This window comes from Parus major, chromosome Z, assembly GCF_001522545.3.
Source record: "Parus major isolate Abel chromosome Z, Parus_major1.1, whole genome shotgun sequence".
NCBI lineage: Eukaryota > Metazoa > Chordata > Aves > Passeriformes > Paridae > Parus > Parus major.
The window spans coordinates 68,353,673-68,366,998 of NC_031799.1; the positions used below are offsets into that span (position 1 = coordinate 68,353,673).

The following is a 13,326-nucleotide window of genomic DNA, read 5'->3' on the forward strand; positions in this document are numbered from 1 at the left end:
GGCCCAGAGTGGTTCTGTGGAGGGGGAAGGATGTCCACCCTTCCTCACTCTCAGCTGAGAGCTGCCACTCTAGCAGTAGCAGCAAATGCTGACTTGGAATTTAAGGCACTGTCAACCTTGCCCAAGAGGTGTGTGCTATCAGTGACTAGCCCAGCCTAGCATCCTCTGGCATTGGATGAGTCCTCCTTGCTCAAAGCAGGTTTCTGGGTGGGTTTGATTTCTTTTTCTACCAGTGCAGCTCTCTTTTCTCTTGCTGGACTTGGGAAGAACTGGTGCCCTGTTTCATTACTCTTTGAAAAAATCAAGCCCCAAGCCTAGTCCTTTACTCCTCTGATGAAATGTTCACTTGTTTGTTCTTGTAGGAGACTGATTATTTTCACTTGCCTGATGTGCTTGTTCTTAATCCCCTGAAACATGTTCTAGTCAAGTGCAAAATTGTATATCAATATAATTTTAATACTCCTCTGAAAATGGATCCTAAAATGATGCATTGGGATTCCCCATCTATTTTCTCATTGATTTTCATGTCCCATATGTTTAGCTTAGCAGGAATGCACTCTTCCTCTTCTACCCCTGCCAGAAGTAAGGTTTCTGCAGAGCAGGGGTGGCCATGACCTCCCTCCCTTTACAGGGGTGGCCCACTGCTTTCCATGGCTTCACACCAAAACAGTGAATTAAAGCATAGCACCAGGAAGAATGCCCCAAAAGGAGTGAAATCCATTACATGGTCTTCCCAAATTACACTGCAGGTTTCAGGGGTGTGGTGAATGCTGGTAAGAGTTTATGCATCTGCAGATGTAGACTCTGATGAAGATGTGCAACATGGAAATATTATAAAAAAAGTAGCAAGAGCTGCAAATCCATGGTACAGAGGCTACACTGAAAACCATCTGCAAAACTAAAGAATTTATACTTCAAGAGAATTTTGAGTGCTCACAAGGAACAGAAATGCTGGAAAGGCCGGTTGGAGTCTGGCAAGGGTTACTGCAAATTATGAAACACTTGAACACATACATGTGTTTGGTGATGGAAGCTGCCAAAATATCAACTGTAGGAGAGAATGCATCCCCAGAAATGGATTATGCCATTTCCCCATGGTTGCTGGGCAGTGTGACGCTGAGGGTGGTTTTTCTCACTGCATCCCCAGAAATGGATTATGCCATTTCCCCATGGTTGCTGGGCAGTGTGACGCTGAGGGTGGTTTTTCTCACTGCTAAATCTGTCATAGCCTCGTTACCTGGCAAGGCTCTTCCACCTCTGGGCAGCAGCAGCTGAGGGAGTGTGATAACACAGATTTCTGAGGGGTCCTGGGCCATGCAGGCAGGCAGGGATGTCTCTCAGCACCATGGGACTGGGGCTGCTCCCAAAGGACATCTCAGTCGCTGCTGGCACTGGGAGAGGGAGGTGAGTAGGGGCCCTGAGAAATATTTCCCTGCTCTTCTCTACCGAAGGAGGCAGATTTGTCTCAAATAAGGTGATGTGTGCTTGAAAAGACAAGATTGAGTCAGGTGGTGCTTTGGGAGAGCTCTGACTTGCTGTCCATCTAGTAGACACTCTGCTAAATGTGTGTCTTGACATATAAAGGTGCAAGCAATTTAATCAGCATAATTCAATAAACGTGTATGCATAACCGTGAAAAAGGAATCCTACACAAATTGGCATTGCATTTTTGCTCAGTCTAGAGTGTCTTCATTTTGAAGTTGCATATTAAATTTCCTGGATGCTTGCAGCACCAAATTAAGTGTTTTCCCAAGCATTTTTTCTGGTTTCAAGCAGTTCTGGATTCCCTGCTGTCTTCCTCAGTTTTTCTCTCCATCACTCTCTTGGCCTACCTGGCTCTTTCATTTGCATATCAAAGAGAATATTTAATTAGTTCCTTATTCCTGCTCTTCCCATCTTTCTCTTTCCTCTCAGCAAAGGCTTAATCTTCCTTCACACACAGTTTTGTCAAAGATCATCCTGTAATAAATAGTTGGGATTTGCTTCAATAATAGTGAAATAAGGTATTCTGCAGGTTTCCTTCCCATTACAGAAAAAAGGGCAATGAGTCATTGTTAATCTACAGTCTGAATCTGAAGAATCCTTTTAAGGAAGACTCATTGGTCTCAGGTAGGAGTCTTGCTGGCACACCTATCAATTGTCTTGTATAAACCATTGCAGGGAGGTTGCAAAAAATAAAGGCACAAATGATCCCCCCAGCATTACTGTATGACCTAAACTACAGGATAATATTTCAATACTACTCCTTACTGCCTTTTAGACAGGTTTACTTCTAAATCAGAGTACCCTTATAAATAAATGTTCATCTGTAGAAAGGGTAGAATATGTCTTTTTTTCATTTATTGCCATCACAAAATATTAGGTTTTCTATTTGCTAAATTATTATTGAATAAGAGTAAGTTTTCTATTCTCAGTATGTCTGAATTCTAGACTTCTGGAAAACTGGAAAGTTAACTCAATATGACATAATCTGTAATTGGCTTGCCAGTGCATGTTATTCACCTGTAGCATTAGCAGGTGGGCCCAGTACATCGCCCAATATTTCTACAGTTGTTTTTTATGGCTCTCCAGAAACATGGGCCCACACTTCATCACATTTATTTATTTTAAAGTGCAAATTAAAAATCTTCACCTACAAGGTCTGTGTGCTTCTTCTGCTATGTATTTAATGTAAATAATGAGAGCATCATGCTATCCTTATCAGCATATATTGTCTAAGTCAATATGAACTCGTCTTGAGGTCAAGGGGCAGTCTTGAGTGTCTCTTTGATTTGTCCCTTGTGTCCAGTGGTCTGGTAATTAGCATTGGCTAAGCATTTACAGGAAGCTCCTCTTTTCTTTGATTTTGGTGAATAAAGGAAAAAACAAAGCCACAGACTGCCTTTAATGGTTGGTTTTTGTTTAGTTTTTTTTTTTTTTTTCATTCCCCTGGTTTATGTGTTTCAAAAGATAGAACAAAGACTAAGCTACCACACTGTAGAAAGAGAATTTTTTTTTGATTTAGGGAGAAATGTAAATTGAATTGTAACTGCATTACCTCATATTTCTCTGATCTTAGTCTGAGATATGTTGGAAAAACAGAGTTTTCTAAATACTCTTTAAGCCCTAGAACCCGCCTCGTGCATTTCTGAGGTCAGGTTCACAAGGGTATCCTGCACCTGGTGCATTCAGTGCTTGGGGCAGGGTGGGTGCTGCAGACAGGCTGAAACACATGAATACCTGGCTGAAACAAAATACTTCATTTGAATTAAAAAGGAGGAGGAAGCAAAGCCAGTGTATACAGGAGAATGAATAACTGAGCAAGAGCATCACTGGGGCTCAGGTCTCACAATGTAATCTAACAGAAGAGGATAATTCAGTCTGAAATGGCTGAAGAGTAATCTAGCCTTCAAGTATAATCTAGCATTTTATTGCATAATTTCTAGGTTTTTGTAAACCCTTCCCTATACTTTAGGCTAAAAGCCTAATATAATGTAAGCCTAATATAATAACATAAGTGAGTAAGATTTGCTTTGTTTTCCCCTTATGGTGGTAAGTTCCAGTAAAGCTCTCCCTAATGGTGTAAACAGATGACCAGAACAGGAGAAGGACTGAAGGCACAAAAAAAACAAAGGTGTTAAAGCAGTGCATATGGCATGATAGCTAAAGGGTTGCCAAAAAACCCAAAGAACCCAAACCAAACAACCTTCTAGAAATAATCCCAACCAATTAGGCAGCAAAGAAATAATGATGAAATAGAAGAACTGCTTTAGAGGGATTACTTGCTGTTACTGCTGCCACATGAATAGACTCAGCTCTCTGTGAACACGATGAGTGTGAAGGTAAAGGAATTGCAGTTGATTAGGAATATCCCTGTGGAATATCCAGGCTCTCCACAGTGTCATGCCTGTTGCCTCTCTTTCTGGTGTGGAGTGCTATCTTTGCATTGTTTCTTACTTCTAATCACTTGATCCTCTAATGAGTATAAAGCAATGATTTTCATATGTACATTAGTCACACCTTTCCTCTCAGTTTTGTGAAGCTGTGAGGAGCTGCACTGATGGTAACTCAACGTGAATCTGTTATTTCAGTAAAAGAAGTGATAAAAAGTTCCTGCAAAGCAGGAGCAGTGAGGAGAAAGAAGGATAGCCTTCCTTCCACCAGCAGAGCCTTTTCATATTTTATATCACATATTTTTATGGATCTTGGGGCAGAAGGTCTTTCCAGTGACTTCTGACATTAAAGGTTCCTTGCTGTACTGCTTCATGGGGATTTTAGGATATTGGTTTATAAAACTGGCTTGTCTGCTTGCAGAACATCATTTTATAAAATGTCTTGTAGGCACCACAGGTTCTGTTTCTAGGCAATATCTGTCTATGTTTTCTTAGGCTTTGAAAAATTAATACAGTAAAAATATCAAGACTGCAGATCAAAAATCTGACCTTTAAGGTAACTCTCTGAGGGAGAATTATTGTAGTTCACAAATACTATGCTCAGTTTAAAATGTTAGTAAAAAGACTGTTTAGTGTCTTGAATAGAGTATTAAGATATCTTAATGACAGATACTTCTTAACTGCTTGTATGTCATTGTGCAAATCTGTGTCTACTCCTGACTCTGTAAGAAAATTAGCTTTTCTGAAAGAAAAACATAGCTTTAATTGAAAAAACCCTGTATTTCTTTGCATATAGTTTTCTACTGACAGGGTAAAAAAAGACCATCACACTTGAGGGATAATTTGAAACTAGTAAACTTTTATGCCAACTTCTTCTCCTGAATAATTCAGATCTGTGTGTACATAGCATAGTGCTTTTGTTTAATGACTTAGTATCTATCTAATTAACTAAATAACTGGGGGAGGGGCTTAAATTAAATATGAAAATGAAAAATCAGTTCCTAAATGTTGAATAGTTTTGTCCTTCAGTAATTCTGATTCCTTGAGTGTCAGAAAGTTTTAAAAACTTTGAACTGAATGTGTAGATATACTATAAACATCTTGTCCAGTTGATATTTTACCTCTTGTCTTTCATTTAACTGGAAATCAAAGGTAACTTCAATTGCAAATGGGTTGTTTTCTATTCTCTTGGGGACACTCCACTGTCCTGGTCATATTTAAATTTGATTGCTTGTTATCTCATTTTTGGAAAGAGCATCTACCTTCACTCTTTATTTATCTTAATGTTTAATTGTATTGCTTTTTTCTGTAGGATTGTGGAAAAGGGGTATTACAGTGAACGAGATGCTGCTGATGCTGTCAAACAAATCCTGGAGGCAGTTTCTGTGAGTATTATCTGGCATCTCATGCTCAGCACCTGATCTGTCATCCGTGGTGGCTCAATAAATACTTGTGTGTGAAAGAGGCAGTGTGCATTTTTAAGGTAATCAGTGACACTTCAAAGAATTGCACTTCAATTAGAATGACAGTATTGTTGGAGAGAGCAGAATAATAATTGTTTCCAATAGCTTGTGCAGCTTCTAATATACCTTCTTCCTCTTTATGTTTCGTGCATCTCAAACACTTTTTATACAACAATTTCACACTCTATCACTTCGAGGAAGGTATGCAGATTCTTGAGGAAGGCTCCTAGTGTTTACACACAGCACTTCTGTACATTTTCTGTGCTTCTTAGTCACCTGTAGCTCTTCCATCTGATTTCACACCAGATGTTCTCCAAAACAGCAATCAGGTGCTGGGGAAATACTTAAGAAATGGATTTGTCCCATGTCCAGTGTATGTGTTAGTTCTGTTCACTCCCAGTGCAGAAGAGAGGGGACGTGTTGGACAGGGGAAAAGAGAGGTCAGGCTGCAGAGCTCATTTGGAGGATGTTAGTGACAAGGCAGGTGCTGTACAGGCCATCTATGGAGATTCAGCATCCGAGGAGCTGTCTTAGAAAAGGACTTGTGGTGGTGACTGGCCTCTGCAGAAGGGGTCTAGAGACAAGAAGATTTCTGGTTACAGCAGTAATTTGGTTCATCAGAAGAAATGAGCCAATCTGGGCATGTTCACCTGGGATGATAACAAAGTTATCATCAAAGGTAACAAATATGTGAGCCTGCTCACACTAAATAAGATGTGAGAAGTGGTGTTTACAACACAAATAGCACATACTGCAAGACCATGCATGTTCACTTCATGATCCCTTTTGAATGATCTGATGTCTATTGTGTAACTCTCATCCAAAGAAATCTAAATTATATATTTTACAGCGCATCCTAATGCATTTATATAAACTTTTAAAATTGGCTCAAATGACTATTTAATTTCTAATTTTTTCTTTCACTTCAAGTGCCCCAGTTAGGATGGCTCTGCATTATTTAACATTCTTTTACCAAAAAAATTATGATAAAGTTTTGCTGAAACATGTTTCAGAAGATGTTTAAGCTTTTTATTTTAAAGCCGAAAACAAGAGAAAAATCTTCAGCTTCTAACAGTTGTAATAGCTTGCTGAAATCAGCAGTGATGTATGAAAACTGAAAACTGAAAAGCTGATTCTTATATGAGCAATAATTAGGATTTCTATGGTTCCTTGTATGAGATCCTTAACTAGGATAAAGTGTATTGACTTCTGCTCTTACAGATGAACATCTGAGCCAAAGATGGAAAAGCTGTGGAAGTGGCAGTTCTCAGCTTGGGATCTTTGCAGACCTGCTGAAGTACTCTGATAGATTTGGGCTATAAACTTGACAGAATGATGTTCATGAGCAGGACAGGAGTTTTTATTAGAAACTGGAAACTGCTGCTGCAGCAGAATAATCTTTTCAAAATAAAAAGAAATGTATCCATAGATCATTCTTAAAACCAAATATTTGTACAATTTGTACAAAAGGCAATGCTAGTGAATACCCTTCTGGCACCATGTAAGCTTTTTGACCTATGTGATTTTTATAAATTGCTCTTTGAAAAAGCAGCATCCAGCCCTCCTTTTGCTGACCTCTCTTGAACTAAATGTTTTTTAAGGCCCCTGTGCAGGGCTGTTGCTATAGTCATGGATTTGTCCTTGCAGTGGATCAAGAACACATTATGTCTTCATATAGCAAAGGTTTTTATGAGACACTTCTAAGAATTTAATGAGAAGTGTAGAGTCATATTTGAAAAGCACAAAAGCATTTTTTATTCAATTCCTTTTGAAATTGTTAAAGCAAATGGACTAAATAACAGATTAATCCATAAAGTTGCTAGGTCTGTCTGGTTTTTGAATACCTGTAAGCCACGCTCTTACTGGCTTACAAAGAATTAATCAAGCAGCCAGAGTAGCACACAGAAGATTAATGTGAATCTTCATGTCACAAATCATCATAAATATATGACAGACATCTGTCATCCCCAAATCAGAGAAAAAACAAAAACCAGTACTGTTTTAAAGACCTCCACATTCATTTTGCCTTTTTTCATGACCTTCTGCTGTTTACATCTGGTCTGGAGTTCCCAGCCGGTGACTGTATTTGCCCTTAGTGGAAACACATCAGATTTTTTTGCCCTCTCTTCCGCATTTTTGCCTTTTCCATTATTCTTTCCCTGTTCTTCAAGCTGGGAGATAGCTTTATCCATAAAATAAAAAGAAAAGGTACAAAAGTCAGCCAAACCAGTGTTCATCCTTTAGCCCTTGTGATTTGTTGTTCAAAGCAGACAGAGAGGTTTTGTTGCTACCTGACAGCACAGGGAGATGAGATGGAATCCCATGATTCCATGAATGAGTTTCAAGCCTAAAGAGGAGGCATTTGAGGGCAGTCTCTCTTGTCACACTATTGTCCTTTCTCTCCTCTCAGGGAATGAGTTGCATGCAGTGTGGTCTACTTGCATGCTTACTCTAGTAGCAGTTTTTCTTAATTTTTTTTTTGTAATGAATGAGTTTCTGCATGCAGATATCCTGAGGCCAGATCTTCACTGGGTATCTTGCAGAATGAGTTTTTGATATTTTGGTATCCAAGTAGTGCTCAAAAGATTGGTCACAAGAGGAATATTGCACACTTCTTTAAGAGAAGAACACACACCTATTTTTTAGCTGATCAAACTTTATAAAATTACAGTGATTTCTTTTTTCTAATGTGTATTTTAAAATGTTGTGTTTGTCACTAAAAATAAATGCTGTTCCTTCTTACCTACTCTGCATTATTGTCAAAGGGATAACTTTCTGCTTAGGCATTAAATTACTCTTTTCAATACATTTAAATTCAAAATTAAGTATAACAGTTTAGTTTTTGTATTTAGGGTAGTTAGTAGCATACATAGTGTAAGTAGTTTTGAACTCATCCATTTCTAAATTAATTTCCCATCGAATTTTACAGTAATTTGTTTTCTTAGGCTGCCCTTTATCTTGTCTAGATAGGAACATTTTCCTGAAGTTATATGTGAGACTCCCTCAGTTTCTATTTTTTAATTTAATTTTTTTTACCATTTCAAGCTTCATTATAGATTTGCACTTCTGTTCAGATCCTTGTCATAAATTCACAGGGAGAATGCTGAATTGTCAGGTATGGTGGCAAAGCCTGAGGGCACAAGTTGCTGCAGGTTTGAGAGAGAAAATCTAGATTAAAGGTCTCTATTCATTTTGGAGAATTTTGATCTCTTCAATAATGAACTGTATGTTATTAGGTAAGAACCTACCTACAGATATGCAGCTTGCAAGCATATTTACAAACTCTGAAGCATTGGTCTGTCTGACAATTAGAGCTTAAGCCAAATGAGCTAATCAGACTTCTAAAGACAGGATACGAATCAAGAGAATTTATATTTGGGGGGTTCACTGTTCAAAGAAAATTGTACAAGAGATAAAGATTATGCAGAGGTTCCTCTTTTTTTCCTATGTAATCACTGAGTTAGTTCTTGGTGGAGATAGAGACAATGAATATATTTTTGTTTTAGCCAGCAGCTACAAGGTGAACTTAACTGAGGTGTGATTGTCATAGGTTTCTGAAATTCTGAACAAGGCAAATGTGTTACATTATCAATATATACTTAGCAAAGGCTAAAAAGGCACACCAAATAAAAGGATAAAATTGGAAAGAAACCTGGAGCTCAGTTCTGTAGTAAATTAAGTCAAAATTCACAGAAGAAGATGGCAGGGATGCCTAGGCATTATAACAGAGGATAAAGACTTGTCTAAAATAGTAGCAAAATTTGGGAATACTCTATGGAGGAAGAAAAGTCCTACACTTGATTGAAGATATTGAAGAGCACTGACTTCTCTTTAGAAGATTTTGAAAAGGATTTTCTTCTCAATAGAAAAGGCATTTGTACCTTCAGATTTCTCCCCATTCACTGATGAATCCTGAGTGTTTTCCATCCTCCCTCTGGCAGTAGAGTGGCTTTCTGAGTCTGTTCCTGGCATAAGTGTTTTTATCCATAAGGAGGAAGTTAAGAAACAGCCACTGTTGTGATCTAAGACTACCCACCAAGTCCTGCTTTTCTGAGGGGGAAACAAAGGGAAATGCAAAATTCTTCTGCCAAGTTTTCTGTATGTTTACTTGAAAGTGTTATTTAAGAAGCTTGCAGGTTTAGGCCAGATTCAGTGTGTCTTTAGCTATGTGGTTGTTGCTAAGGATGAATGCTTGATACCATAAGACAAGGAATTTGCAAAGGATTATTGATATTTTACTGTATTCCCTGGGAGTGTGGTCCACTTCCATCATTCTCCTTTTAACAGGATCATAGCCTCTTGAAGTAGCACAAACACTACTTTAGTAGTGGTTGTATTAGACTGCAGAATAAAGAGGTTCTAGCAATATTTCCAAAAAGGACTTCTACAATAAAACATGCCTCACATGCAAAATAAACCCTGGATATCAAGGCAGAGTGTCTGACACAGAGGAGGAGTGAAATAAAGGGAGAATCTATTGTTTGCTTGCATTGTATCTTATAACACAGTGAAAGCAGGCAAGGACTGATGGTTGGATTGATATCAGGATGTGTTTTGCAGGTCAATTATATTAATTTTTCCCTGAACTGTGAGTATTGCCATAGACATGGTGTACAATTTAATGACTTGTAGAAAGAAATAACAACATCTGCCCATTCTACAGCATTGTTGTTGGGTTTTTATTAAAAAAAAGATAATTTCTATAAGATCTAGCCTAGGCACAAAATGCTTCTTTCTTCAAGATTTGTTTGTGGGGCTTGAAGGTGAATCTTCTTGGAGAGGGGTGGTTTAACACTTTATGTAGAGATGACTGCATGGAAGCTTTTCTTCCATTTGGTGACAACATTTCATCAGTGCCCTGGGAGACTGTTCTGTCACACTGCTGTTAAGAATAAATAAGCAAATAGCTAAACTGACATGTTATGTAAGAAACCACTTGAAGTGCTGCCCCTGCCTGGGAGAGAAATGCATGTGTATTTCAAATGTGCTGTTTCTGAAGCATGGTTCCATGCACAGCATAATCTGCTTAGGGGGTGATGGTATTCTTAATGAATTGGTTCATAATTTTGCAAGCTTACATTTGATTGCTTTTCATGTTTGTTGTAAACAGATTTTGAACTATTTTTTTCTTGTTATCAATGTACTTAAATTGTGGGGAGGATAACAGAGTGGGACTTACTATCCAACTGGATTTATCAGTAACTTGATCCAGAATTATATCTTCAAAAATATTTTTGAGATCTGTTTTCAGCTGAGCACAAGGTTCCTATTGCAGCACACGTATTGAAGAAGAGTTACAATCAAAAGAGCCCAGCAATGCTGCCATCAGCAATGAGGAAATGAGAGTATTGTATTTTGCTATTATCACTAATAGAGGAAATGGAGTGAGCTGATTTACTGTATTGCAGTTAATGTCCAATGCAGCAAAAAGTCAGGGTCATATTTACCTGATTGTTACTGTTTGAAATTATGCTCTCATTAAGTGAGCTGTCTTTCTCTTGTTTTGGAAACACATCACTACAGTATTAATTTTGGAAAATATTTGGAAGTAACAATAAAAGTGACTAATTACCACTTCTTTTAACTCTAGCACACCACAAATACAATGTCAAATGATGCTGTGTTTGAGTAAGTAGCTGATACTTAGCCCAAGAGACTGACATTTGTAGGGAAATTGCTGTGTAAGAACTGGCTGGGGACTCAGGGTTTGACCATTTCCCAGTTCATCTGAGGGAGATGGGCAATTTTCCTGTGCCTTTTTTATAAGATGGATTGTTGAAAACATTGTGTGAAGGTAGTGCTGAAACCATCCAAAAGCTGGGTCTATCTGCCTGATTCACTAATTCTTGAGGCATTGTTTGGTGAAGGCCTGTGCATCTCCTTTAGAGGGGGAATAGCACAGGAAGCCAGCTCTGTGAGAGCTGAGTCTTGTCTTTCAACAGCCACACTTTGCTCTTCCACACATTAGCCAGCACAACATTAGCAATTAATAAGCACAAGCAAAGGGAAAAGACTCTTTACCTCAGACCTTAAACTACTAATACTCCTCTTATTAAAATAATTTTTATTGCATGTATTTTGCAAACTGTAATGCAGTGATAGGGCACTCAATTACCTGTTCCTGTGGGACACACTGTACATTCTGCATCTCCAAAAAGTACATCTTGCTATGTGAGCTTGGCAGGGCTCTGGCAGCTTCTGAGTAGGAGAAGCTCCTCAAGCATCCTGAGATCCTCACATACTGTGTACAAACAGTGAAAGATTAGCAGCTGGATGCTACAGGAAGAGTCAAGAAGGATTGACAAAGAATGAGGAGGTCTCAGGAATTGCCCTAGAGGGCATACCAAAGCAGAAGACCACCCAGCTGTGCATGGAAAGGAGAATTAATCAATTGTTAATTGACACTGCAGCAGTGCCACCAGTACCTGCTGCCCCTCATGCAAACTGTGCAGCCTTGGTAAAGTGATAGTGGTGTAGACACATATTGCAGTATTTCACTGAAGACTGAAAGGCAGCTGGTGAAATGTTACATTAAAATAGAAGCACCTTTGTAGAAGCCACTGCTTTATCCCCAAGAAGATTTACTGAAGCCTAAGGAAACTCTTCCACCCAGGCCTCCAGGACTCTGTTCTTCTTTTTCCTGAGCCAACTGTGCCTGTAGGACTAAGCAAGGACAGGCTTCTCTCCTTGTGTCTTGCTGTTCATGCATCAGTAATGATGGCAAGGAATAAAGAGACATTAAAGAGACATCGATTTCAGGAGTAAATTACAAGGGAACCTGTGAAAAGAAAACCAGTTGCCAAAAAATTACTCAGGAGTATTCTTATAGCCTTGTGCAATTTTGTATTTCCAATTTCATAGTACTAGACTGACTAAGGTAGCAGCCTCTTAGCAGAACAACTGTGTACAAAATTGCAATTTTTTCATTATGTTGTATGGAAACTTACCAGAACCTCCATGCCTGTGATTTGAAAAAAGAGTGAGAGAATTCCTGGCCTTTTTGGGAGAGATTCCTGTCATGCCAAGGAGTTGTCACAAACTATGATTGACTGACACTGATCCCTCTTAAATAAGCTACGTAAAAATTTATCATTATTTCAGTTTAGTAGCTTCATTTCTCTGGCCCAGATGAGTGAATTGAGACTTCTCATTTAATCTCTAAGATCCTGAATTGATCCCCTGAAATGTCAGCAACTGTGGATATTTTGGAACTTCTAATGTTTCTGGTTTTATCCTTTTTAATTTACTATTTCCTGATGATTTTTATGTCTCTGAGTGACTTGTTTACATAATGTTGTCACACATGTTTTCTGGCTTTCTGAATACTTCTACCTCCATTTTTATTGTTTCTGTCAACAAATCCAGTGAGTGCCTAGACTTGAAATTTCACACACTCAGTTGAGCTTTACACAAATTTCCATGCTGGAAGATGGCAGAGGTGGGATATTGAAGCCAATGTTTTCAGCAATCAGCACCACCCCACACTCACCACTTCATTAGACTGGAGTGCATGACTGCACTTGATGAGCTAGAAAGAGTGAGATGAGGTACTGGCACGAAACAGGTGTCACCTTGGTTCACCTTTCCTGGGTTTTTGGGAGCTGTGTTGGGTGGTGCCTGAATAAAGCACACAGTCAATTTTTGACATTCTGATTTCTGGACATTGACAAATTTGACTGGTGAGCAGTGCTGGGTGTGAGAAATTTGTATTTTCTGATGCAAGTTCTTGAGCAATAGTAAGGATGGGCAGCACCTGGAGTGTTATCAAACAGTATATTTCATTATTGAAATGAGCTTTTCCACATATTCTGATCAGCTGAGTCCATCTGATGAACAGCAAGAGCAGAAATTCAGCATACTGTCTGTCAGGAAGTAAACATATGAATCTTTTATTTCTTGTGTTTTAAAGTTGCTTTGTTTTAGCTTTGTGGTTTCCTGTCTATAACATATCATTGTATTTTATAATTATTATAATACTTTATGGTCATAAA

The 13,326-nt window shown here is 38.5% G+C and overlaps 1 protein-coding gene across 1 annotated transcript in view; it reads left to right on the forward strand.

The window, feature by feature from the left end:
- The window catches only part of CAMK4 (calcium/calmodulin dependent protein kinase IV), a 145,164-nt gene that overhangs the window by 92,139 nt on the left and 39,699 nt on the right, over positions 1-13,326 (forward strand). The window contains exon 5 of the mRNA XM_015652995.2: positions 5,185-5,257. Within this exon, the coding sequence (XP_015508481.1) occupies positions 5,185-5,257 (73 nt within the window). The remainder of the gene's footprint in view (positions 1-5,184; positions 5,258-13,326) is intronic.